Source organism: Physcomitrium patens, chromosome 8 (assembly GCF_059467195.1).
Source record: "Physcomitrium patens ecotype Gransden chromosome 8, ASM5946719v1, whole genome shotgun sequence".
Taxonomy (NCBI): Eukaryota; Viridiplantae; Streptophyta; class Bryopsida; order Funariales; family Funariaceae; genus Physcomitrium; species Physcomitrium patens.
Genome location: NC_143417.1, coordinates 8989918 through 9003784, shown reverse-complemented (window position 1 = coordinate 9003784; position 13867 = coordinate 8989918). Strand labels below are relative to the sequence as shown.

At 33.4% G+C, this 13867-nt stretch overlaps 1 protein-coding gene across 2 annotated transcripts; it reads left to right on the top strand.

Annotated features, from left to right (window-relative positions):
* The first annotated feature begins 27 nt into the window (after positions 1 to 27).
* Positions 28 to 6902, top strand: LOC112285624 (aldehyde oxidase GLOX). 2 transcript variants are annotated; one of them, XM_090252478.1, is made up of 3 exons: positions 28 to 600; positions 727 to 5766; positions 5893 to 6902. In XM_090252478.1, the coding sequence occupies exon 2, from the start codon at positions 4622 to 4624 to the stop codon at positions 5195 to 5197; it is 576 nt and encodes a 191-aa protein (XP_090108604.1). In that variant the 5' UTR covers positions 28 to 600; positions 727 to 4621; the 3' UTR covers positions 5198 to 5766; positions 5893 to 6902. The 2 variants fall into 2 exon arrangements, with proteins under 2 accessions (XP_090108604.1, XP_073391791.1); XM_073535690.2 differs by lacking the exon at positions 5893 to 6902 and having other exon boundaries at positions 727 to 4928; positions 5018 to 5158.
* Positions 6903 to 13867: the final 6965 nt, after the last annotated feature.

Sequence of the window (13867 nt, the reverse complement as noted above, 5' to 3'; positions counted from 1 at the left end):
TGCAAACAGGAATTCCGTGCAGTTGAACTGAAACTCGGGCAAGGTCGTGAAGGGATATCCTCAAATTCTTGGAAACCCCCGTAACTATCTTTTTGCTGGATCTGCTGTCATGCTTCCCTTGACATGGCAGATAGGTTTCGAGTTTGCACAGATTATGGTATGTGGAGGTGCAGCCGCCGGTGCCTCGAATACTGGAAATGCGAACGCCCCAATGTCGTTCAGTTGTGGGACAATCGTGGCTAGCTCCAAAAACCCCGTCTAGGCTGTGCAGAATATGCCAATTCGGCGTGTTATGGGCGACATGATCAACTTGCCAACCTGAGATATTTTGATCATCAACGGTGCCTAAAACGGCTATCAGGGATGGGGAAAGGCCAACAACCCCGCCTTGAATCCAGTGAACTACAACCCCGTGACCAAGCAGTTCCAGATCTATGCAAAGACCAATATTCTCCGCATGTATCATTCCACTGCAAACTTACTGGCTGACGAAAGAGTGCTCCTAGTCAGAAGCAAAACCCACCAGTTCTACACGTACAATAGATAATACCCTACTAAGCTGCAAGTTGAGGCGTTCTCTCCTCCTTACTTGGGTGCAGGGTGAGTCTCTGATCTCAACGTTCCACATTTGTTTATTATCCTTTCTCATTCATTGTCCGGTTATGCAAAATGATTGCAGCGTGCACGTTTAGCTAACTTGACGGACTGTTTGATGATGATGCTCAGATTCAATGGTGTAAGGCTTGCCATCCAAGGATATCTCAATCGGATCAAATATAAGCAGGTGTTCGTCGTGAACTTCGCTATGGGCCAAAGAGTGGGCGTAGTGGAGGTGAACATGAACAGCGCTCCCTACGTGACGCACTCCTTTGCGCAGGGTCAAAGGCAAATGAAACTGAAGACGATGTTGCCTACCAAGGCGGGCAATGGCTGAGCAGTGCAGGTGACCGCAGTCCCCGAAAATACCATTGCCCCTCCCGCATACTACCTTCTGTTTGTGGTCCAAAACGAAATTCCCTCCAAGGGTGTGTGGATCAAGTAGAACAATTAACTGCGCCCTCGTGACGACTGCCACAGTCAAGTTAAACCTCGGTGTAGAACATTGAGCTGGTGAATAGGTCGATCGAAGTATTATTTCTCTGTGTCAGTCCTTCCAGGACTTGCACTTGTTACTGGGAGTTGTACAATCGCGATGTAGACGTCTAGATAGAGTTACGAGTGTGTCGACGGTGTGGTGAGCGTCTCCTGGTGGCTTCTAGAGTGTTGATTATTGTTCGTTAGATCAATGCGAGGATAGTGGGGATCTTTGCAAATTGAGCACTGATGTGGCACATGGGGCGATCGAAAGTCCAAGAAGAATCGGTTATTGTATTCAGAGACAATAAAGGTGGGCCGTGCGTTGTCCTGCTGCCACGGCGGTAGTTAACTGAATAAAGCAAGACTTCACTGACGAGGTGAGATTGAAGATTTTGTGTTTTGAAGATTGAATTATACTTATTTTTTTTATTTTTTATTTTTTTTAGAGTAAGCAATTTATTATATAGTAAGAATAGTTGTTAGTGAAGATTATTTATTATCCAAAATCAAAGAAAGTTGAAGTTGCAACTTAGGCACTAAGTTTTTAGTGAACTAGCTCAAATTTATCTGCAATTCAAAGTATAGCTAACTTGGGGATCTTTTTAGTAGATTTTTTTCTTTAAAAACATGTTGATTTCATGTTATAAGACACTTTACTAATAAAAATTCTTATGATGAGAATACTTTATATAAGTACTTTAAGTTAATTTATACCTATATGTGATAATCAACAATGATGTAAGTAGATATGTTTTCCATAAGTAGTGAAGTGAACTCAAATGGGAGGTAGCTTAAAGAAGTAATTTTTAATAGCGGTCTATTTGACACCTTTTTTTGAGTGACAATACTGGATAATATTATGAGATGGAGTTTGCTACAATATTAGAAGTAGATCTAAATAAGCGCAAAGATCAAGAATTGAAATTAGGGTATGGCTTGAAAGTGGTGGATTTAGTAATTTCAAAGAAAATAACCACATAAAATTATGGAGCTTGTGATTTTTGATAATATTGTGCCATAGCTAGGTTAGGTATAATTATTTAAATTATATTTGTTGTTCTTTTATATATACTTATTTGTCATAAAGGACATAGCTTGGTATATGCACAAGTAGATGTAGTGACATCAAGCTGTAGATTGTGATAGAAATCATTACAAGCTTTAAAACAAAGAGATACTAGCTTCAACTTATTAATGTGGATTCAAAATTTGAATATGTCATAAGACAATCTTGTGGATAAGTGTGACTCGGTTGAATGATTTGATTAGCATGTGTATTGTATCTCTAATTGGTGTGATAAAAGAATTAGCATTAATATATTAAACATATACTACAATTTTTTCTAACATATATAAGTTGACTTAGAGACATTCAGCTAGAGTAGTATTGCCACTAGTTAGAAGGTGACAAATTTGATATTTTAAGAAGATTTTGCCACCTTATTGATTGTAGTCACTTATTAAAAATAGATTATTTTATATATTTAAGATATAAAGTATATTGTAAACCAAATGGTGTGATCATTCACCATATAGATTTCTACCTCACCTTATTTGTATATACAAAATGTAGTGTCATTGTTAAGATAAACTTCACTCTCATTAAATGAAAATGATTCAAAATTAGTAAATTATTGCTAAGTGGTGTATAGCTTTTGTATTTAAAAATAATTTTTCTTCTTTTGTCGCTCCAAACTATAATGACTTCTTCGAGTAATTTGTATGTATGAGAAATATATGTGCATAGAATGCAATAAATATTTCTTCAAAAATATTTGATTTTGAAGTCAATTTTAACTTCATGCTATTATAAAAAATAGCTATAGAATTTGCAGCAACTTTAGACATATTTTTTAAATAATTGCAATTCCAATGCCATATTTTCTTACAATAAGAGCACAATGTGGTTGGTTTAAATCTAATTTTTAATTATTTAAGGTCTTTTATGAAGAAATTCAATGTAAATTTTGATTGCTACTTTCATATGCATTTGCATCTTAAAAGAGAGTTTGTAATTCAAATTGTGACTTACTTATGGCCATCTTTTCTTGAAAATAGATTACAAATGGAAATTGAAGAATTATAGTCTATATTGATTGTAATCTTTAAATCATTCAACCAATTTTTTTGGCATAAACCTAATTAAAGTAAAGACTTCTATTTTTAATGAAATAATCACACCTAAATAAAAGCATAATTAAAATAAAAATTTGAATTTATAAAAATATGACAACTATTTTTATTATATCCATTTTTATATATATGAGATTTTCTATGAAATACACTTGAATTAAAATTAAAATAAAAAATTAGGATATGTGTGATTTCCAATCAGCCATAAGACATTGTTTGATTTGTATCCTTTGACAAAAAAGAATGACCAACAAAGTAAACAATTATTATTGCAAAAAAAAAAAATGATTATATTGACCTTACATGCCTAAGGAATTGTGTAGAATGTTGTATGTGTAATTTCCAATCAGCCATAAGACATTGTTTGATTTGTATCCTTTGACAAAAAAGAACATACAACAATGTTTCTTCTCATCTATGACTTAAACATCGTAGTTGAAATAATCTTAGGAATCATTTCTTGGGTTAGGTAATATGATACAAGTCTATTGCCATGGTTAAGAGATTAGAGCATCTGTGGATTAGATTAGGAGAGCTGTGACAATCTCTGCTTTTAGCAATCAATCAGATGGCTCAGTGACTTCCTGTGACAATCTCTGCTTTTAGCAATCAAACAGATGGCTCCATGACTTCCTGTGACAATCTCTATTTTTAGCAATCAAACAGATGGCTCCATGACTTCCTAGTCTCACCAAAGTCAACTCCCTTTACCGACACAGATGCAAACGACAACGTTAACATTGGTAACCGAATGAGCCACAGGTACTGTTAGATTGTTTATGTGAAATTTCACAACTCCAGTGCCACTATAGTCCACTAATTGACTTTGCAATATTACCACAGCTCATCGCATGTGTAGGAATGGCTAAAAACAGATGCCTCACCATCGACCCTGCTGTCTGGGAGGGTTGCAACGTTCACTTGGCTTTCAACAAGGCAGCACTACAAATGATCAATTGCCCTGCCGATCATCACTACTCGGCCAGCTTTGCAGAGGCAGGAGGGCTTCCCAATGCTTTAGCACTGACTGCATGTGTGTCGAATTTCATGCACCTAGGATTTTCATGATTAACGATACCGTCACTGGATTATAAGTTGTAGTTATAGAGTTAGGATCGAATTTGTTATCATCTTGTTCCATCTCATCTAAATTATTGCTTGATTAGTGATATCAATGTTCGTGCATGCATTGTTCAGTATATGTTTGTTATGGTGAAGAAGATAGTTCTGTTTGATTAACGTGGCATTTCAGTCTTGAGTTCAAAGTTTTCCAGGTGAGACGTGGACAATAGGGTTGTCAAAAACCACTCTTGTAGTTTTGGTAACACTGCAATGCCTGTTCTCATGCGCATACCTTGTGGCGGCCCAGGGCAGTTGAGCACTCTTGAACAACAATGCGAGTATATCCTCAATGCATACTGTGGTCACGCACATGAACACAGTCATCATGCTTGATCATACCAACACAGGACCCTCCGCCATCAAGCTCCTCAATGGTCGTTGCCGCAACCAACCTGCAGAGCGCATCTCTAAAGTTGATTGTTATGCGCATTCCATCATGTTCAATCCAGGGAACAACCAGGTCCGCCCTTTGTATGTGTACACGGATACATGGTGTTCATCGGGACAGTTCTTCAATAATGGAAGGATGGTGCAGACTGGAGGTGATTTTGAGGGCAACAGGAAAATCAGGACCCTACAACCATGCGGCGCTGGAGGTAATTGTGACTGGGTTGAACTCGAAGAGAACCTTGTAACTGGCTGTTGGTATTCCTCTAACCAGCTTTTGCCTTCTGGTATTCAGCAGATCATTGTAGGAGGACGCAACACGCCTTCCTACGAGTTTTATCCCAAGAGGAGAGCCGGAGAAGGCTTCTACAACTTGGGTATGCTGGGAGGAGATAACAATCTTTACCCATTTGTGTATCTGTTGCCGAACGGAGATCTTTTCGTTTTTGCAAACAGGAATTCCGTGCAGTTGAACTGAAACTCGGGCAAGGTCGTGAAGGGATATCCTCAAATTCTTGGAAACCCCCGTAACTATCTTTTTGCTGGATCTGCTGTCATGCTTCCCTTGACATGGCAGATAGGTTTCGAGTTTGCACAGATTATGGTATGTGGAGGTGCAGCCGCCGGTGCCTCGAATACTGGAAATGCGAACGCCCCAATGTCGTTCAGTTGTGGGACAATCGTGGCTAGCTCCAAAAACCCCGTCTAGGCTGTGCAGAATATGCCAATTCGGCGTGTTATGGGCGACATGATCAACTTGCCAACCTGAGATATTTTGATCATCAACGGTGCCTAAAACGGCTATCAGGGATGGGGAAAGGCCAACAACCCCGCCTTGAATCCAGTGAACTACAACCCCGTGACCAAGCAGTTCCAGATCTATGCAAAGACCAATATTCTCCGCATGTATCATTCCACTGCAAACTTACTGGCTGACGAAAGAGTGCTCCTAGTCAGAAGCAAAACCCACCAGTTCTACACGTACAATAGATAATACCCTACTAAGCTGCGAGTTGAGGCGTTCTCTCCTCCTTACTTGGGTGCAGGGTGAGTCTCTGATCTCAACGTTCCACATTTGTTTATTATCCTTTCTCATTCATTGTCCGGTTATGCAAAATGATTGCAGCGTGCACGTTTAGCTAACTTGACGGACTGTTTGATGATGATGCTCAGATTCAATGGTGTAAGGCCTACCATCCAAGGATATCTCAATCGGATCAAATATAAGCAGGTGTTCGTCGTGAACTTCGCTATGGGCCAAAGAGTGGGCGTAGTGGAGGTGAACATGAACAGCGCTCCCTACGTGACGCACTCCTTTGCGCAGGGTCAAAGGCAAATGAAACTGAAGACGATGTTGCCTACCAAGGCGGGCAATGGCTGAGCAGTGCAGGTGACCGCAGTCCCCGAAAATACCATTGCCCCTCCCGCATACTACCTTCTGTTTGTGGTCCAAAACGAAATTCCCTCCAAGGGTGTGTGGATCAAGTAGAACAATTAACTGCGCCCTCGTGACGACTGCCACAGTCAAGTTAAACCTCGGTGTAGAACATTGAGCTGGTGAATAGGTCGATCGAAGTATTATTTCTCTGTGTCAGTCCTTCCAGGACTTGCACTTGTTACTGGGAGTTGTACAATCGCGATGTAGACGTCTAGATAGAGTTGCGAGTGTGTCGACGGTGTGGTGAGCGTCTCCTGGTGGCTTCTGGAGTGTTGATTATTGTTCGTTAGATCAATGCGAGGATAGTGAGGATCTTTACAAATTGAGCACTGATGTGGCACATGGGGCGATCGAAAGTCCAAGAAGAATCGGTTATTGTATTCAGAGACAATAAAGGTGGGCCGTGCGTTGTCCTGCTGCCACGGCGGTAGTTAACTGAATAAAGCAAGACTTCACTGACGAGGTGAGATTGAAGTCCAACACGAGGCGAGGTTGAAGGTCGTCCATTGTGTATGAAGTCCATTAGTTCTAGACTAGGAAGTCTCTTATACAGTGAGTCTATCGATGGACCGGGTTGAATAATTTAGATACCGCAGCTGCATGAACAATATGCGTGAGTGGCGGTGATAGTCTTTTTTCCAAGGTCCCCTGGAGTCAACCAAGAAGTGGGCCTTGAAAGACTATGAGGGCCCAATTGGGCTATGTATTCTTCGCACAATAAATTTATTCAGTCTCCTGTAGAACACACTCTGCTTATGCCGTTTTCAATTTCTGCTCTCTTTGTTTCATTTGGGATAGAGAGCTCAGCGTGCACACATTTGTTCTTTCTTCGGAAACTAGTTTTTGTGTGTAGTGATGTTTTTTGTGGTTTGTTACGTGGACTCGTGTCATCTTCGTGATTGTACTTTTTCAATTTTTGATTGTGATTTTTATTGTATAGCGCATTCACGTGATTTTGATCTTGGTGCATGTCGGGGTGTAATGCTGTGAGTGACCTTGCCTTGGTCCATATCACAAGAAAACTACTTCCTGTATTTTGTGTCCCTCTCACGGTTTTTTTTTTGTAGCAGTAGGATAATGAGCCGCTTCTTGCACTGCTACAAACCTTAGCGCTGTCATTTTATCAGTGGAAGTTACCGTTGACATATTGTTCGTTAGCCTCATTGGCATACAGCTTTGGCAACCACCTGTGTGTGGGCATGGTGTGTGCAGTCTCAGAGTACCTCCATGGTGTGTGTAGAGCCCCCTTGCTTCCTTTGATGTTTTACCAACATGAATCCATCTTTGTCAACCTTTGCTTTGGTGTTGCTTTTCGGATTTGCCACGCTTTCTTTTATCCCAATATCTGTTGCTGAGAGGAGAATGCTGCCCATTTATTGCCAAGATGTGTCAGTTGTGTTTTAGCTGAAATCTGATAAAATGTTTTTGTTTGAAGTCATGGAAACATTTGTAATCTCATTGTATGATTAATTTGTAGACACAATCCACACCTAATTGGAAAATAATTGTAGTTTAGAAAATCACATTTTAAAACATGGTTTGAATTAGAAGACAATTTTAGTTTTGACAAACATTTTAAATATTTTTGAAACAACTATAGGAATGGTATTGAAGTCATGATAAGATTGTTTAGAATATATATTAGTAATTTGGCATTTGCACAAAATAGTGTATTATTGCATTATGTTGAATGGAATAAGATATTATTAAATCACCCAATAATCAATTTTTTGATTTGATTATATTGGCATAAAAACAAAATTGTGGTTACTATCAAAATAAGCCCAAGCATTGTTAGTTTCTACAAATTGTGTTGGAAGGACCAAACATTTTAAAGACTTCATAGAGAAATAAAATACAAAAGTAATTTAAAAGAAATATATCTAATCTGTAGGTAGTTTTAAAAAAAATTAGAATCTACTAAAAAATTAATTAAAAATCTAAAGACAAGTTTTAGTGGATTTGAAATTTATCTAAGTAAATAGAAGTTGTAAAAACTAAGTTGAAGTTGAAAGAATTTTGTTAAGAAGATAAATTCTTTTTAACCAATAGTAAGAAAAATTTAGAACTTCTTCTTAAACTGATGTTGTTACTTCTTTACTATGTTTTTTTCACCATTTTAAGATCATTTTTTTTTTGCTAATAACTTTGTGATACTTGACTTTATTCATCTTGTATTCATTATTTAATTTTGTATATCATTCTCATTTCTTGCTTTATTATAGTCTATTTAGTGTAGTATTATAATTATAAATATTATGTACGATCTCTTGTATTTGAATTATTTGTATTGATGGAAGTCTCTCTGTCTATTATTTGTTGTACTTCTTTTTGTTGCACATGTAATATCTTTTAATTCATTATTCTTTGGTGAAGTCTTCTGTATTTGATTCAATGTTGATGTCTTTTGATCCTCTTTTAAATGTATTGTTGTGATAACTATGCCAAATATTATCTTTCTTATTTTTTATGTATTTGTCATGTCCAAAATAGTAATTTTATCAATATTTTTTCTTTTATTTAATTTATTAAAAATATTATCCTATCCTACTAATATATCTTATATTTTAAAAATAGAATAGTTAAAACTTCTTTCTATATTGAAAGATCTATTATATAATCAACTTTGTTGTTGAACTCTATTTTTTTGTTTTATAATGTTGGACAATGTTTGCATCACATTTATCTATCTTATTTATTATTATAGTAGCAATAGTAGAAATTGATGTAGATGTTATATTCTTTCTCTTTAAATCATGTATTGAGTTTTTTTTTTTTTTTTTTCCATAATTGACTATCTTTGAAGTATTTATATTATCTATACTTTTATATTTTTGATATTGACAATTGAAGTATGTTGCTACAATAATTTGAATAATACTTCAATGAATCTTCTTTTGCTTTACTTGAATTCTTTATAATTTTAATTTTAAATTATCCTTTGAGATGAAAGGTGAATTCACTTACTTGCCATTTGAAGCTCTTTACATCTACTAAATTAATGGTGTATAAGCATGTGTAGTTCTTCTTTGGAAATATAGAGTAGCACATAGAAATCAAATAATATGTCTAGCTATTTCCAAATTGTAAATAGAAATATTTAGGTTGATAGCCTTATCATTCTTTTTTTTACAAAAGATAAAGAATAAAAAATTTCTTAACATATACAATTGTACTATATACTTCTTGGAAATGAAAAGTTATTTCATAGAGTGGATTGTGATTCAAAAGGATAAAATTGTAATATTTTTTTTTATTATACTACTACAATTATCTTCTTTTATGTTAAAAAATACTTCCTTTATTGAAGTCTTTTGTATCTTCTTCTTCCAATTGACTACTTATACAAAACTCTATAAACCCATTGTATCCAACAACTCTTCTTTTTTATCATTCAATTTATTTTATTTCACAATACCAAACTGAAATTGTGTTGTTTTTTTTTTATTATTATTATTTTAATTTTATTGATTCTTTCATTTTCTTTGTACATGTTTGAGCTAACACTTCTTATGTGAATTTGATATTCTTATGCCTTTCATAGCTTCATTCATATATTAGCTTCATCCTATCTTTATGGTAATTATGGTTATATAATTTCTATTAAGGATATTTATCTTCTTTTTTATAATTATTGGTTCTTGTTTATTCTTCCTTCCTATAATATTATTGATTAGAGGATCCTTAAGTCCTATATTTATTTATAAGTAGGTAATTTTTTATTGATTCTCTTCTCATCATGTTATTTAACTATTATCGTGCTTTATTAACTTTTATGCGTCTATCTTAGTAATATCAATTATACATTCAATTTTTAGTTTAATGAGTATAAGTATTAAAATTGGTGCAAAATTTAAATAAAAATTTTGAAAAAAATCATCCTTTGTTATTGCACTTGCAACAAACTATTCTATTCATAAATATCTTTGATCTAATTATTTATTAAATTATCTATTTTTTTTTAATTCTTTTAGATCCTCTTTAGTTTTATTTTATACCATTTTTTTTACTTTCTTCTTTTTTTTCTTCATATGAATTATTATTTGAGACTTCAAAGTTTAAGTTATATATTTATTTATTTATTTATTTATTTTATGTATACTTAGTTCTATCTTCTTTATTGACTGTAAAGTTTTTTTAATGTATCAATTAGTAATAATGTTATATATTTACTAACTCTCTTCTTTAATCCATTTAAAAACTATATTTTTTTTAAAAAAATTAAATTTGGGAAAGAAATTTATTAGTTGTCTAAATTACTTATTCAAAAAATTCTTTTACAACTTCACTTTTCTTTTGTTTGAGGTATAAGAGATTATCAATGACTTTTCTATCATTTTCTTTTTCATTAGATAAAATAATGAATGCATCCCAAAACTTTCTCCAAATAATAAAGTATCTTATAGAATATTAAACATAACACTTAATTATTGGCTTCTTGAATGAAATTAAAAAAAAAATCAACTTTTTTTTTTTATCTATTGTTTCTTTGTTGGCTTGACAAACAATATTAATTTTTCTTATATAGATATCCAAATCATCCTTGCTTTTAAACTTAAGGAGTATAACTTTGGTATGTCTCATTATAAATGCCATATTAACTGATGCCTTTTATTATAATAGTATAAGTAAAATAGAAGGTTGTATCAAAAAAATTCTTAGTCATGTACTTATAATTGGATGTAGTTGAATTGGTGTAAGTTAATCCAAAAACTTTTTTATAAAGAAAAGACTTATTCTTTCTTATTTATTGTTATTTTCAATATTTATTGAATTTTAATCTTCTTCACTACTAGAATCTATGTCTTTCACCAAATTCTTTAATCAAGAACTTATAAGTGAACTTTTTTTTCTATTTTTTCTTTCTTTTCTTTAAATATTTTAATTGTTAATTATGATTATTATTATTATTATTATTATTATTATTATTATTATTATTATTATTTGTAGTCTATGTATATGATTGTCAAAGACATGAATCTTGGAAAAAAAAATCCTCAATGCATTCTTAAATCACTGAAAAGAATTAGAAAGTCACTCAAAGATGATATATTATTGAACTAGAATGACTATTGCCAACGGCAAGAAACCTAGAAAGTCTTGGAATAAGACTAAAGACTAAGAAGGCATTGATAAGAGTGAAGAAGACTTCATTCTTGCCTCTATATATACTCTTAACTAGGATCTATGTAGCAATGTCCTATAGGACCTCCAAAACGTGTTGACTTTGCTAGCCACATGTTTTAACTTGCAAGGCAAATTATATATGTATGTACCACATAGTTAGCTTGTTTTATAAGCTACTACATGGAGTTAACTTGTTCTATAAGCTATCAATACGTGGTTAACTTGTTGTCTAAGTTTCTATCCTATATATACATCTAAAATCAAAATCGCATCTATAAAGCTTTTAAGAAGCTTCTTTAGAAGAATTTATGAAATTAATCTATATTTACCTACTTAATTATATAAGTAACTATTAGAATAAATGTATATATCCATGATATTACCTCCTCTTTTAGGAACAAGTTCTATGAAGAGCGGTCTTTATATATTGAAGAAGACTAAGATGCAATGAATTGTATTTGCCACATACTTTGACCTTTGCTCTCTTCAAAGATAGTTGATACATTCTCTTAGCCATCAATAGTGTCCCATAACAGAGTAAGAAGACCACCCTGTTATTTGGTCATTGTTGAGGCATTTGTAACTTCTTTCAAATAAAATATTTAGAACACTATCACGAGTTGTTCTTACTTTTAATAAAATCACCAAATAGAGGGAGTCTCTTCCAAGGTCGTGATACCAAACACATTGTATCTTGCCATCTATTTGAAAAAAGATATGTCATTCTTGAGGATCTTCATCTCGGTTTTGTCATCTTGAAGGTTGTAACAATCGCAATGTCTTATCTGATAATTCCACAAATAAAAGCTCTTAAATTAAATTTTTTGGTTGTTGGTTCTCCATCTTCTTGGCGTTACAAATATACATAAGTTATAAAGAAAGATAGAAGGTAGAATATTATCTTTCTTTGGTCTTGTTTCTTTTATAACAAAGATTTGTTATTCTTTATCTTGATTTTGATAGATTTTGTTAATGAAAAGCTTCAAATCTCTTTACTACATTTGCAAGATTCTTTGATGGCTTTCATGTATATTCACTAATATCATATCCATGCCAATAAATAAGATATTCTAACATATTTTGGCAGTGCCTTGAGTCTAAGATTTCTTCCACCTCAAACTCTTGATTATTATCTACTTCTATAAGAGGTGGCATTTGTCTTCTTTTTAAATTATTCACTATCTTATATGGCTCAAAAAAAGACATGTAAAATATAGGGTGGATCTTCATAGACTCCAATAGATATAATTAATAAGCAACAAAATTGATTTTTTTACAAATAGAAAAAGGTCTCAACCTAAAATAGTCCAATTTATCACAAAGATGAGTAGTCTTGATATTGCAATGAAGAAACCATACCTTGTCACTTACATTGAATTATGGTTGTTCCTTGTAATATACATCCACGTTGATCTTTTGCCATTCTTGAGCTTCTTTTAATTGTATCTTCATTGTTGCATATAGCTCTAACAAAGGATTTGCTAAATCTTCTTTTGTAAGATTATAAATTTTTGAAAAGTCAAAAGTATCAAGTCATGGATGATAACCATAATTAGTAAAGAAAGGTATTTATTAAATAGAAGAATGTACCAAATTATTGTATGTAAACTCTGCCAATAGCAAAAGAGTTGTCCAATCCTCTTGATGATAGTTGATAGTACACCTCAAATATTGCTCCAAAAATTAATTCACCCATTCCATTTGCCTATTAGTTTGAAGATGAAAAGTCAAAGAAATCTTTATATCCACCTTTAGAATCTTGATACAAATTGAGTCCCCTTATCTCATATAATATCCTTTCACAATCTATAATAGCGATAGATATTGTCAATAAAAAGCTTAGCTATTTCTTCACCTGAAATAGATTTTACACATGATACAAAATGTGCCATTTTGGTGAAACTATCTATAATTACAAATATGGAGTCATATGAACTTGAGACTGGAAGATCTATGATAAAATCCATAGAAATAAAAGACTATGGTTATTCTAGAATTTGTAACGATTGAAGAAGTCCATAAGATCAATGACGAGGAATTTTGGATCTTGAATAAGTATTGCATGATTATACAAAGTCTTTGACTGCCTTCTACATTTGAGGCCACTAAAAATCTCTTCATATTAGTTCTAAAGTTTTGTTGTATTCAAAATGTCCAGTTGCTCAAAAATCATGACAAGCTTGAAGGACATGTAATTGTGCCTGGTCTTCTAGAATACATAGGCAATATTTGAAATATAGTAGGTTGTTCTTAAATACAAACTTTGAAGTATCATAGGACTTAGAGGAAGTATTCTTAATATCATGAACAAGAGGATGACAAGACATACTTGATTGAATTTACTTGACAAAAGTTGAATCAATAGTCAATGTTAATTTTATTGCTTGAAGATGAAAATACTTGAGCTTCAAGAGAATCATTCTTTGTTGGTCAAAAGATGCATCTCTTTCTTTTGGTACAAGATAAGAATGTCTAGAAAGGGTGTCTAATAGACTTTATTATTTTTCGGATCAATAAGTGATTTTGAAATTAAATATGGATAAAGATATGCTCCAACAGGCTTGACGACAATTCAAAACATGT

Coding starts and splice junctions, on each gene's coding strand:
- LOC112285624 (XM_090252478.1), top strand. CDS start 4,622: ATGCATACTGTGGTCACGCACATGAACACAGTCATCATGCTTGATCAT.